At 39.9% G+C, this 12,582-nt stretch overlaps 1 protein-coding gene across 2 annotated transcripts in view; it reads right to left on the bottom strand.

The window, feature by feature from the left end:
* LOC142143424 (cytochrome P450 2K1-like) overlaps positions 1–12,582 on the bottom strand; it is a 56,514-nt gene that overhangs the window by 12,410 nt on the left and 31,522 nt on the right. For both annotated transcript variants that reach the window (XM_075201261.1, XM_075201262.1), the window contains exons 6-7: positions 11,312–11,488; positions 177–318 (exon numbers count right to left, since the gene is read on the bottom strand). In XM_075201261.1, the coding sequence (XP_075057362.1) occupies positions 177–318; positions 11,312–11,488 (319 nt within the window). The remainder of the gene's footprint in view (positions 1–176; positions 319–11,311; positions 11,489–12,582) is intronic.

The following is a 12,582-nucleotide window of genomic DNA, read 5'->3' as shown; positions in this document are numbered from 1 at the left end:
AAGGAGATGTCTCTTTAATAGACACATAAGGACAATGACACTATAGCATAAAAACTAGGAAACAGAGTTATGGGAGAACTGAGCTTCCTAAAAACTGACTAGCACAATGCTACTACAGACACATTCAGCTATGAAGCCAAATAATATTAATATAATTTGTCATACTTGTTTCTTACTTTGGATTTCAGGGTATTTCATCATTAGCAGGAGGCCCCATCGCAGAGTAGTCGATGTTGTCTCCATTCCAGCAGCAAACAGATTGTTGACCAGCCCGACTAAGTTGTTATCGTGGAAATACAAAGTAGATTCTTCCTTTCCCTGTATAATATAAATGAGAAAATCTTTGTAGCCAATACAATATTTTTGAGATGCATTAAGCTCAGGAGAAAGCAACATTTTTCTGACCAACCATTGTGTAACAGTTATTTTAGAAGCCAGATTATTGGTACAAGTCTCAGAGATTCATTAAGGAATGCAAATGCCGATATGTGTCATATTTTGTGTTAAATTGCACTGTGCGTGCCCAGAAAGAAACTATATGCCAGTTTACGCAAGAACATCCAATTAATCTTTGAACACAAAGGACACTTCAAACAGCCTACAATTTAATTGGTGGACCTGGGAATAGAAGTGGTTCATGCATGTAGTCAATGTACAGTAAGGGCCGTGCCAATGTCGATTCAAGCTTTGGGCATCTCTAAGGTATGGATGTTTCAGTCAGAAACAGATCAGGTGCAAGATGATAGGGATGACAGTCGAGTATATGTATGCTTGAACATGTGTTTGCAATCAAGAGCAACTGTAAAAATGCATTTAATGTACAGTGGACATTAATAACATACTGCTGAATGTATTTCATGGGGGACAAATGAAAAAAAAAACTTTTTATTTTTTTCTGCGCATTCTCCAGGGACTTTATATTCCACATATGTATGGTACATAACCTGTAGTGCATTATGTCTGTCTCAATACTGCAAGTGTCGTATATGCAGAGTATACTGAGACCCGTATTCAACAAGAGACATTTTTCAGACCTCCTTCTAGTTGAAAACAGACGTGTACATGTCCGATTTTTGTACATTTAAAGAAAAACGCGCAACAAATTCATTTTCAAAATGACCATACTTAGAGTCATGATCTGTCTTTGTGTTTTTAAAGAATTTAAAGCTCAACTAAGCCTGGTTTCTATAGCACTACAGCTATGCAGGGAATTGTTACAGTAACTCTGATTTAATTAGTTTGTGATTCCATCTTGCAATTCGTCAGGAAGTAGCTGAATACTTCCTAACAGAGTCAGCTCTTGAAATAAATGAAATTGGCAGTGCGAGATATATTTTGGGGAGTTTAGTTATTTTTAAACAGGCCAAGATTTTTTTATTTTGATTAACCTTTCATCCCCACATACCATGCATGCCCAGGCGGGTCTTGTTTTGGCACAGTTGAGCAAAGGTGGTAGAATATAATACAATAAGGGATTTTAAACATGCTTGGGAGAGACATAATGCTATACTAGATCTGAAAAAAGGTAAGGGTCAAATAAGGTTTGTGGATATAATGTATCATGAATAATATAAGGTCAAGGAATTTGTGGCTGGATCACTTATAGATAACTTATGGTATACATTTATTTAAAGGAAATAGCACAGGGCACTTATTTATATAATTGAAAATGTGTGTATGTTAGGGGATTAAGATTGTAAGCTCCAATGGGGCAGGGACTGATGTGAGTGAGATCTCTGTACAGCGCTGCGGAATTAGGGGTGCTATATAAATAAATAGCTGATGATGATGATAATTGCAAATGTACTTATTTTTGACATTCTGTGTATTTTGGTATAGAAAATGTCTTTATTTCTGAGACCAGGGGTGGAAATTCGTTTTTTGTAACTTTTCTAGAAGAAATCTCCATTTAGGCATATGTGAGGAAGAAATCTGTTTTGCTGATAGCAGGAAATGCTAAGTAAGTATTATAGTAAGTAAGTAAGTACTATTCAATGTAAGGGACCAACATTTGAATGAACAACAGGGAATCGTTACCTGTGTGCACGTCTTGTTAGACAGACAGGAATCCTAGCAATGTAAACAGCACGTGATGTAGGATATCACAAATAAGTGCAAATTTTGTTATAAAATGCATTTAAAATCCATGTTTAAAGAGCCTCTCACATCCTGATGTTAACCTTTGAATAACATATTGCTGTCTGTGCGGAGCCATCTGATCAGGGGGCTGGCTTACCCCCAGCCAAAACTAGTCTCTAAAACTGTATAAAAAAAGAGCCCTTGTTCACTGAAATGTATCATTACTGTTTCTAGTGTCCTCTTAATCACTGGTACCATTAATCAGTGTGAACTGTCCTTATCAGAGCACTTGAGCAAATAAACATCACTTGCTTGAAAGACCTGCTTCACAACGTCTTCCATGCTGAAATTCCTGTGACCTATAGATTAGACCCAACCGCTTTGCCTGCTACCCAGCAGCTCTGGCCAGTGCGATAGGCCAGGGGGATCCATCCACAGCAACCCTGATCTATAGGAAGAGGTCAGGGGTACCAGCCAAGGTGTATCAGTGTCACAGAATTTACAAAACTTTTGTACCTATCTGTATTATTAAAATGGAATGGGGCACAGATATGATGAATTTGGGGACAAAATGGGAATATAATGTTAAGCACAAATGCATCATGTAATCATAAATAAAGAAAAACTGTGAAGACCGCATGTCTTAGTGGGTTCTTTGAAATCAAAATTTAGATTTAGCAGATTGTTGCATTCAAAATGCAGTTTATTCTGTAGATAACAATACAGAAATGTGGATATATAATCACCAGACAGATATGATTCATTGTAGATACAGCATACACTTGTGACGGAATCTCAGTTTCTAGTCACCAATCCATGAACACCAATACAGTAAAAAACACAGGTTATAAACCCTGCAATTTTCCCACAGTGGTGAAGCTAATGGTGGACGGACTAGTCATATTATCATAAGAGGGAAAATGATGAGCCTTACCCCTGAGTGTCCTCCCCCACGGTGTTTGGGGACCGTTGGCTCCCTGGTGATGGTGCCTAGGTGTTATGAACTTGCCCTTAGAATATCCCTCATACAAGATAGCGAGGACTGCTTCAAGAGGATTCCATCTTAGATCTCTGCTATCAGCTTGCCCTTAGAATAGTCCTTATCCAAGATTGTCAGGACTGATTCCTGTTTGGGCCTATAAAAGACATTTCCTGACTAAAGCATATGCTTTTGCATTGTGTTTGAATTCGGACTAAATGTTTTCACATAATTTTGCATCCTTTTGTGATTTGGATTGCTTGATAGTTTTATACTTGCACCGGACCTTTCACTGGCTTTCGATTGTTGACTTTACTTTTTAGATACTTTAGATTAGATTTAGATATTAAAATAAATTCTGTTTATATTTGAACTACATGGCTATTGGACTTCCATCTGTGTTGCCAAAATTGTGACAGGTTACACACGCCCAAAATGACGAAGTCCTCCAGTACAGAACCAACTGCTTTACAGATACTTTCAAATCTGTGTTTGTATTCTACCTCAAGACATCTGCAAGAATTTCATACAAAATGTGAAGGGCTGAATACTCAGTTTATAAATAACTACAAAACCAAAAAGTAACCGAGTTGCAAATCAATGTTTAAGAACTAAAATATCGGATAACTTTGGAAAATGAAGTTATTACAGAACTACAGACTATGTTTCGACAAGTTGCTGCTGTAGTACCTTCAGCTACAGTACTTCAACCTGCTCTCCCATTACAACCAGCCAGATTTTCAGGTAATCATAAAGATACAGAGGTTTTATTAATCGATGCAATATAGATTTTTACCTACATCCTACTTTTTTCCGACAGATGAACAAAAGGTACGTTGTATTCTTTTATTGTTGTGATGTTAAATACTTTAGTGTCAAAAAAGACCAGGCGTTCTCTCTCTACAACCACTCCCTCACTACTGCCATTGATGCTGTCGTCCCGGCCTCTGCTATCCGCCAACGCCGCCTCATTCCTCAACCCTGGCACTCCAAACTCACCCGCTTCCTCCAAAGGTGCTCTCGCACTGCTGAACGCCTCTGGAGGAAATCTCGTTCCCTGGCTGACTTCCTTCACTATAAATTCATCCTCTCCTCTTTCTGCTCCAACCTGTCACTCGTTAAACAATTCTTTTTTAAGTCCCTCATTTCTTCTCAATCCTCCAACCCCCGCTGCCTCTTCGCCACCTTCAGCTCCCTCCTCTCCCCCCCCCTCCTGTCCCGCCCTCCCTCTCCGCTACTGACTTTGCCACCTTTTTCTCCTCCAAAATTGAGGCCATCAGACTAAACACCTCCTCCTCCCCCTCTCCCGCCACCCTCATCGCCTCACCTCCCTCAAACAACCAAATCTGGAGCACCTTTCGCCCCACAACAGGGGAAGAAGTTCGCTCCCTCATTCTTTCCTCTCCTCCCTCTCGATCCCATCCCCTCCCACCTCCTTCGCTCTCTTTCTCCCACTCTCTGCTCTTATCTCACACACCTATTCAACTTATCTCTCTTCTCTGGTGTAGTCCTCTCCTCCTTTAAACATGCTCTTATCTCTCCTACCCTTAAAAAAAACAATTTTGACCCCGCCTCTCTTGCTAATTATCGCCCTATCTCACTACTCCCCTATGCCTCCAAATTACTTGAGTGGATTGTCTGCAGCCACCTCGCCAGTCACCTCTCTGACTTTCCCTCCTTGACCCCCTCCAATCCATCTACCGTCCTCTCCACTCCACCGAAACTGCCCTAGCCAAGGTTACTGATGACCTCCTATTGGCCAAATCCAAGGGTCACTTCTCCCTGCTTATCTTCCTTGACCTCTCTGCAGCCTTTGACACCGTGGACCACCCCCTCCTGCTGCAAACTCCTCTCTCAGCCTCCCTGGATCTGTCCATGCCTGGTTCACCTCTTACCTCGCTAACCGCTCCTTCTCTGTATACACATCCGGTTCTTTCTCCCCCCCTACCCTCTCCCTGTTGGTGTCCCACAGGGCTCTGTTCTTGGCCCTCTACTCTTTTCGCTCTATACTTCCTCCTTTGGAGCGCTCATCTCCTCCTTCGGTCTTTAGTATTACCTGTATGCTGACGACATTCAACTCTACATCTCTTCTCCTGACCTTTCTTCCGCCGTCCTCTCTTGTGTATCTGTCTGCCTCTCCGCCATCTCCTCCTGGATTTCCGCGCATTTTCTCAAAATCAATATCTCTAAAATGGAACTCATTGTCTTTCCTCCGTCCAGACTCTCATCCCACTACGACCTCTCTATTGTCGTCAACAACACCACCATCTCCTCTGTCACCCAACTCCGCTGCCTGGGGGTCACACTCGACTCCTCTCTCTCTTTTGCCCCCCACATTCATTCCCTTGCCCAAGCCTGTCGCTTCCAACTGCGCAACATTGCCCACATCCGTCCCTTTCTCTCTCAGGATGCCATCAAGACTATCATACACGCACTCATCATCTCCCGCTTGGATTACTGCAACCTCCTCCTCACCGACACCTCCCACTCCCGTCTCTCCCCCCTCTACTCTATACTCAACGCGGCCACAAGACTCATCTTCCTCTCACGCCGCTCCTCCCCTGCCTCCCCTCTCTGCCTCGCCTTACACTGGCCTCCCTTCCCCTACAGAATGCTTTTCAAACTCCTCACCACCACCTACAAGGCTCTCTCTCACTCTACTGCCCCCTATATCTCTAACCTCCTCTCCACTCCTGCCCGCCTCCCTTCACTGGAATGATCTTCCTTGTTCCATCCGCCTCTCTCCTACTCTGTGCTCCTTCAAACATGCACTGAAAACCCACCTCTTCCTTAAAGCCTACCAACCATCTGCATAACCCCCTCATCTCCTCCACTCGCTCTCTCCCCTTGCCTCACCTGGCTCCCCTTGTGCCTGTTCTGTTTTCACTCTCTAAGGATGTAAGGTCACATGAGCAGGTACCTCTTCCCTCCTGTCTCCCTACCTGTTCTTCTGCTCCGTGTTTATTGCATTAACCAGCCTGGAGTTTCTGAAGTACTGGTATTTTTTTGTTTATTGTTTTGTACTGTTTCACCCTGTATAGTGTACTGTTTGTATGGTGTACGGCGCTGCGGAAATCTTGTGGCGCCTAACAAATAAAGGATAATAATAATAATAATAATAATAATAATAATAACATTTCCTTCAGTCTATTGTCTTTCTGAACTATGGGTTGAAGGTCAGCAGCAATTTTCCCTAAGATGTTCATGTGGGGATTGTAAGTGATCACTAGGGGCACTCTGCTGTTAACCTCCTTCTGTTTGTAAACCAGGAGGCTACTCATTGGGATCCTTGTGGTCCTGTGGATCTGTTCATCTATAACTATTGGATGGTATCCTTGTTGGAGGTATGTATTTTTCAGTGATAACAGGTGTTGTTTTCTGTCTTCACTGTCTGAACAAATCCGAATGTATCTCAGAGCTTGGCTGTAAATGATGGACTTCTTTATGTGCCCTGGGTGAAAGCTGTTTCATCTCAAATATGCTGGGCGACCAGAACCACAGAGCCACAAGGATCCCAAGGAGTAGAACAATAAAAAATTATTTTCCAATTCCAATATAACTTCATATAAACTCTCGACTTAGTTCAACCATGGTAATGATGGATTTTGGAACCAATGGTAGCTTCATGGATATATATTTTGCTAAACAAAATCATATAGCATTTCAAGAAATAAAGATGATGAAGTCAGTTGATGGATCCCCTCTGAATTCTGGCCCCATCACACATGAGACAGAACTAATGTCCCTGATAATTAAATTCAATCACAAGGAAGACCTTACTTTTTCTCATAACATCTTCAATATTTCCCATAATTTTTGGTCTTCCTTGGTTCATTATCAATAATCCAGCCAATAAATGAGACTTTCAAACCTTAATTTTTTAAAATACTATCAATATGGTCCCTCTTATTGTACAAAAGGAGAATCAGACCTCAGTGTCTAATGAGGATGGTAATTTGCGTCTATGTATTAATTATCGAGAAATAAATAAAGTTACTATAAAGAACAGACATCAACTTCCATTAATCCCACAGTTATTGGAAAGACTTCAGACAATTGCAATTTTCACAAAGATTGATTCCTGTAACGTCTGTGCTGTGATAGATTGACCCATACCTCAAAATGGTAAAGATTTACAATGATTTATGGAGCTTGCTAATTTCTATTGACATTTGTTAAGAGCATTTTGTCGCTATCCAATAACGATTGTCGAATCTCGATTTGTGTTTCCAACGCACAAATATTTATTCTCAAAAAGTAGCAGAATAATTCAAGCGAAATAATAATAAGTACAGCCGTTACTTATCGCAGGCGCTCTGGATCCAGTTTACAGTCATTCAGTCCTGAAGTCTGTGATCAAGGTGACTGAACACTAGATGAAGAGCTGCTGCTTATATGCAAACAGAAATACAGTAAAACAATGCAAAGGGTGTGGCTTGCTTCTATTGGTCCATGTTTCAGGAGGGTCCAGGGGGTTGTAGATCATATTCTAGTTTAAGCTCAGGAAACCAAAGGTGGGGGTCATGTCTCCAGGGGATGAGCTCTGATCTTCCCGCCAAGATTACTAATCCCAATAGTCCATAATTCCTTAACATTAATAACTTGCGTATGTACTCTGCGATCCCTTCGGACAGTTGCAAATGTGAAGGGGATTAGTATGATACCACACATGACATGATTCCTTCAACGTGTACCATATGTTTTACTGATATGCATATAACTTATAATATTACACATAAACTCTACTATATTTTGACATAAATAACTATGTGCTGCAACTACCATTAATGTGTACTATTTTACAAATGTGAGTGTTTGTGCGAATGGATGTAAAAGCGTAAATACTGTTTGTGCCACGTGTTGCGGCCACGTACGCCCTTTCACACCGTAGCGTGCCATACGCATCTTTTCAGACAAAGACAACCAAGTTTGCTCGATTTTAATTGAAATGACTTTATCCAATTTGCTGACTTCGACATGTTTTATAAAGAACTTTTCTGTTATTGTTGCCCCTATTACTGACCTCACAAAATAGTGTTCTTCCTTTCAATGGTCACCAGCATCTGCTAGTTTTTTTAAATTTGGAAAAAACTTTATGTCAGCTCCTATATTAATTCATCATAATAATACACTTCCATTTGTCTTAGAAACTGACACATCGGATTCAGCTCTAGGAGCAGTAATATCACAAAGAATAGGAGAAAAGTCATTACTTCACCCCCGTGCTTTCTATTCAAGGAGCATTACTGCTCCTGAAAAAAGCTATGATGTGGGGAATATAGAAATTCTTGCCATTATAGCTGCTTTTTCGAAATGGAGACATCTCTTATAAGGTACAAAGCATCAAGTAGTCCTCAACAATCATTGAAACCCTTAAATCAGAAAAGAGATTGTGTCCTGGACAAGCTTGATGGGCTCTTTTTCTGAACAGTTTTGGTTTTCTAATTTCTTATAGACCTGGATTGAAGAATAGGAAGCTGATACTCTTTCAACAGCCTATGTCAAGATAGCACAACAGGTAGAGCCTGTACAAACAATAATTCATGATCTGAAAACTTTGGTGGTCATTTGGGTGTTAATTGTACTAGTAAGTTATTGACAGATATCAAGAATGGTTATGATACTAGTTCTTCCATCATGGATCCTCCAAAAGATTTAAAATTAATCTATAACAACAGAATCTGGCACCTGACACATCAACTATATGTTTCAGAAACAGCACAGCCAAAGGTCATGCAACTATTCTATAACTCTAAATTAACAGGCCATAAAGGAGTCCAGAAAACCCAAGAATAGTTAAGCCATTCATTCTGAAGGCCCAAGTATAAAGAGGATTTAACAAAATATCTTGTACAATATATGCCAGATTTAAGACTCATCGCACTCCTTTTGGACTCTTAAAACCTTTGCAATACCTATATGTCCATGGGATTAAATTTCCATGGATTTTAATGTAGACCTTTCAAGATCTAAGAATATTACCACTATATATGTGGTAATCAAAAGGCAGACTCACTTTCTACCCTACCAGGGTGCTCCTACAGCAAAGAAACAGCTAATTTACTTATAAAGTAAGTACTCCTAGGAATGTAGTGTCAGACCAAGGGGTGGATATGACACCAAGATTTTGGAAACAGTTTTGTTAATCTCTTGATTGAACTTATCCACTGCATTTTATATGCAGTCAAACGACCAAGAGGAGCGAACTAATCAAACACTTAAGCAATATCTCAGATTTTATATTTGTCACATACAAGACAATTAAGTTGAAATCCTCCCCATAGCTAATTTTGCATATGATATGATCCAAATATATGCCCCAATCTACCTTGTAATTCTCAAATTCATGCTGTTGAAGATTTAATGACTCTAATGCAATTTAATCTCATATTATTAAAGGAGATTGCTCAAAAAAGATATCAAATTGCTCAAAAAAGATATAAACCTGATGCTGACAGATCACAAAAAGCTGCTCCTACTTTGACTATTGGTGACGAAGTATGATTGTCAACTCAACATTTAAGGATGAAAGTACCATATACTAAGTTGGGTAGCAAATTTATTGGTCCATATAAGATCCTTGCTCAGATTAGTTCAGTGGCTTTTCGATCGGATCTTCCTGTTTCCTTGAAGGTACATCCTATTTTTCATGTATCATTACTAAAATCTTCAGTTCATAATCCATTTCCTGGTCGCTCTTTGCCTCCTCCTGAGTTAATTATAGTTGATTATCATAAGAAATTCATTGTCGAAAAGATCCTGGACTCTCATATTTTTCTAAATCGACTACGGTATCTTTTTTATTGGAAGGGGTATGGTCCAGAAGATTACTCTTAGCAATCTTCTGAGGATGTTCATGCCCCTCTTTTGGTAAAAACATTTCATTGACAGTATCCTGAGAAGCCAGTTCCTAAGACATCAGGAGGACGTCATTGAGATGGGTCATTCTGTTGTGAACTTGCCTTTAGAATATCCCTCATCCAAGATGGCCAGGACTGTTTCATGAAGATTCTATCTTGGATCTCATTTCCTGTTTGGCCTATAAAAAACATTCCCTGACTGAAGCCTTTGCTTGTGTATTGTGTTAGAATCGGAAGTATTTTCACAGATCCTTGCTCCCTTTTGTGATTTGGATTGCAATCATTTTATACTTTCATCAAACCTTTCTCTGCCTTGGGATTATTGACTTCACTTGTTAGATACTTTAGATTTAGATATTAAAATAAATCCTGTTTACATTTGAACTTCCTTTTGGGATACTAGAAGTGTGACACAAGGAGTGTAATGTAGGGCATTGTATAACAATTACCAATTAGCATATGCTAATTGTTTAACTTAGACCTTTTTTTGTCTTTTCTCCCTCAATAAATACTTCACCTGGTGACATTTAAAAATAATTTGTCTAATTTATAGAACAATTAACATAAATACGGACGCATTAGCATATGTTAACCAATGCATAGGAACAACAAAGAACAATAAACTGTAAGGCAGCAAGACTATGACAGTTCAGAGTACACAGAAAGGGATTATGGGTCGCGCAAGTCCAAAAATCACACCGCATGATTTCACATAAACCAAGCAGCATTTTAAGTTAGAAAATAAACTGCTGAAGGGAGTGAACCTAAAATGATAGTAGACAGGACTTGAGAAGTGTCTTTATCACTGTTTCCACCATCCATACTTTCAGGTGGAACAGCAGTATCACAAAAGTAAGCAAACATTGATTTTCCAGCACAGATTACATAAACCCAGGAGGTGGCCGTGCGCATATAAATGTACTACGAGGACAAGTAGTTGCAGTTGGGCTTTTTTATAAATAATCTTTACTGACGACATGGCAAAAAGTTTTGCTTGAGTCACACAACCCCTGAATCGATTAAGATTTATTCATGCCACACACATTCAATTAAGAAATGGCCCATGGAGACAATCATACTGATTAACGAGCAAATAAGATAAGTACCATTTTCAAAACTGGTACAGCAAAATATTTGTCTCATTTTGCATTTGACCACAACATTTTGTAGATTTCACCTAGGGAATTTGGCCTGAACTCTTCCAAATCGAAACCCAAAGATACAGCATAATGAATTGACCATCAATAGACCAGCTCTATTCATAATCTAAAAATTCAGCAAAATGCAAATTTATAAAAACACTGCAGAGTTTTGCCACAATTTTGCTTATTTCTAAAGCAAATAAAAAATAAAACCATTCTACATCAAAGGAGATGAAAAGCTCAATACATACCTCTTGCTGCTTTGCAAGGAAAGATTCAATGAGATTCCTCTGATCATTTATGTCCAGTTCTTTCTCTTGTTTTATAAATTTCTCTATAATAAATTCTCGCATCTTGTTGCTGTTTTCAAAAACTTTTCTGTGACTCCCCGGTAGCCAGTCGATCAGTGAGGGATAACTATTGTACAACTTAAAATGAAAATAAATTAAAACATATTGCTTTAAAACATAGAATATTACATGGAATATGAAATTGTTAAATGGGTTAAAATGTAACTATTAAACTAGGTTTACAAAAGTAAATGGGCAGCACTGTGGCTAAATGGTTAGCACTTCTGCATGACAGCGCTGGGATCATGAGGTCAATTCCCGACTATGACACTATCCAGGGGCGCACGCATGATTTTAAGGGAGGGTTTCCCCCCAACCAAAAAAAACTAAAACAAAAACAAAAAACCGCGAGAAAGCTGCTGCGCATGCACAGCAGCTCCGTTTCGGCAGCATTGTACTATACAGCAGCCGCAGAGCTGTCAAAAAAGTATCCGCGGTGGTGCTGTATACAACACAGCACCGCCGCGGATGCTTCTTTGACAGCGCAGCGGCTGCTATATAGTACAGTGCCGCTATGTGGGGCACTTCGTTAGCGGAGGGGAGGGTTTTCTGGAGACCCAGAACCCCCCCTGTGTGCGCCCCTGCTATCTGTGTGGAGTTTGTATATTCTCCCCGTGTTTTCGTGGGTTTCCTCCCACACTCCAACAGCATACTAGTAGGTAAATTGGCTGCTATCAAAATTGACCCTAGTCTCTCTCTTTCTCTCTGTCTGTGTGTGTATGTTAGGGAATTTAGACTGTAAGCTCCAATGGGGCAGGGACTGATGTGAATGAATTCTCTGTACAGCGCTGCGGAATCAGTGGCGCTATATAAATAAGTGGTGATGATGATGATGATGATGATGAATATATATACATATACAGAGTATGTTTACAGCAGAGTAACACCTGTGTGGTGCCTGTAAAAGGCTGCAGCCCTGATCTTTCTGTCTCTCAGTCCTGTAAAAGGATGTTTGGTGCCTTTTAAGAGACTCTACTGTGGCGAGCAAGTAACCTTATGTTGACAGAGTAGGTTTTTTTCATTTATGTTTTGTTTATTTAAATGTGCTTAATAAAACTGGCTGAGGTCAGTTACACCGAAAACCTTGCACTATGTGATTTATTGCTGCTGTTCAGAGCCAACTACACCAGGAAATGGTACCTATACCCCGGATTATCTCACAATAAATAAAT

This window comes from Mixophyes fleayi, chromosome 3 (assembly GCF_038048845.1).
Source record: "Mixophyes fleayi isolate aMixFle1 chromosome 3, aMixFle1.hap1, whole genome shotgun sequence".
Classification (NCBI taxonomy): domain Eukaryota; kingdom Metazoa; phylum Chordata; class Amphibia; order Anura; family Limnodynastidae; genus Mixophyes; species Mixophyes fleayi.
This window is presented reverse-complemented; position numbering and strand designations above follow the sequence as displayed.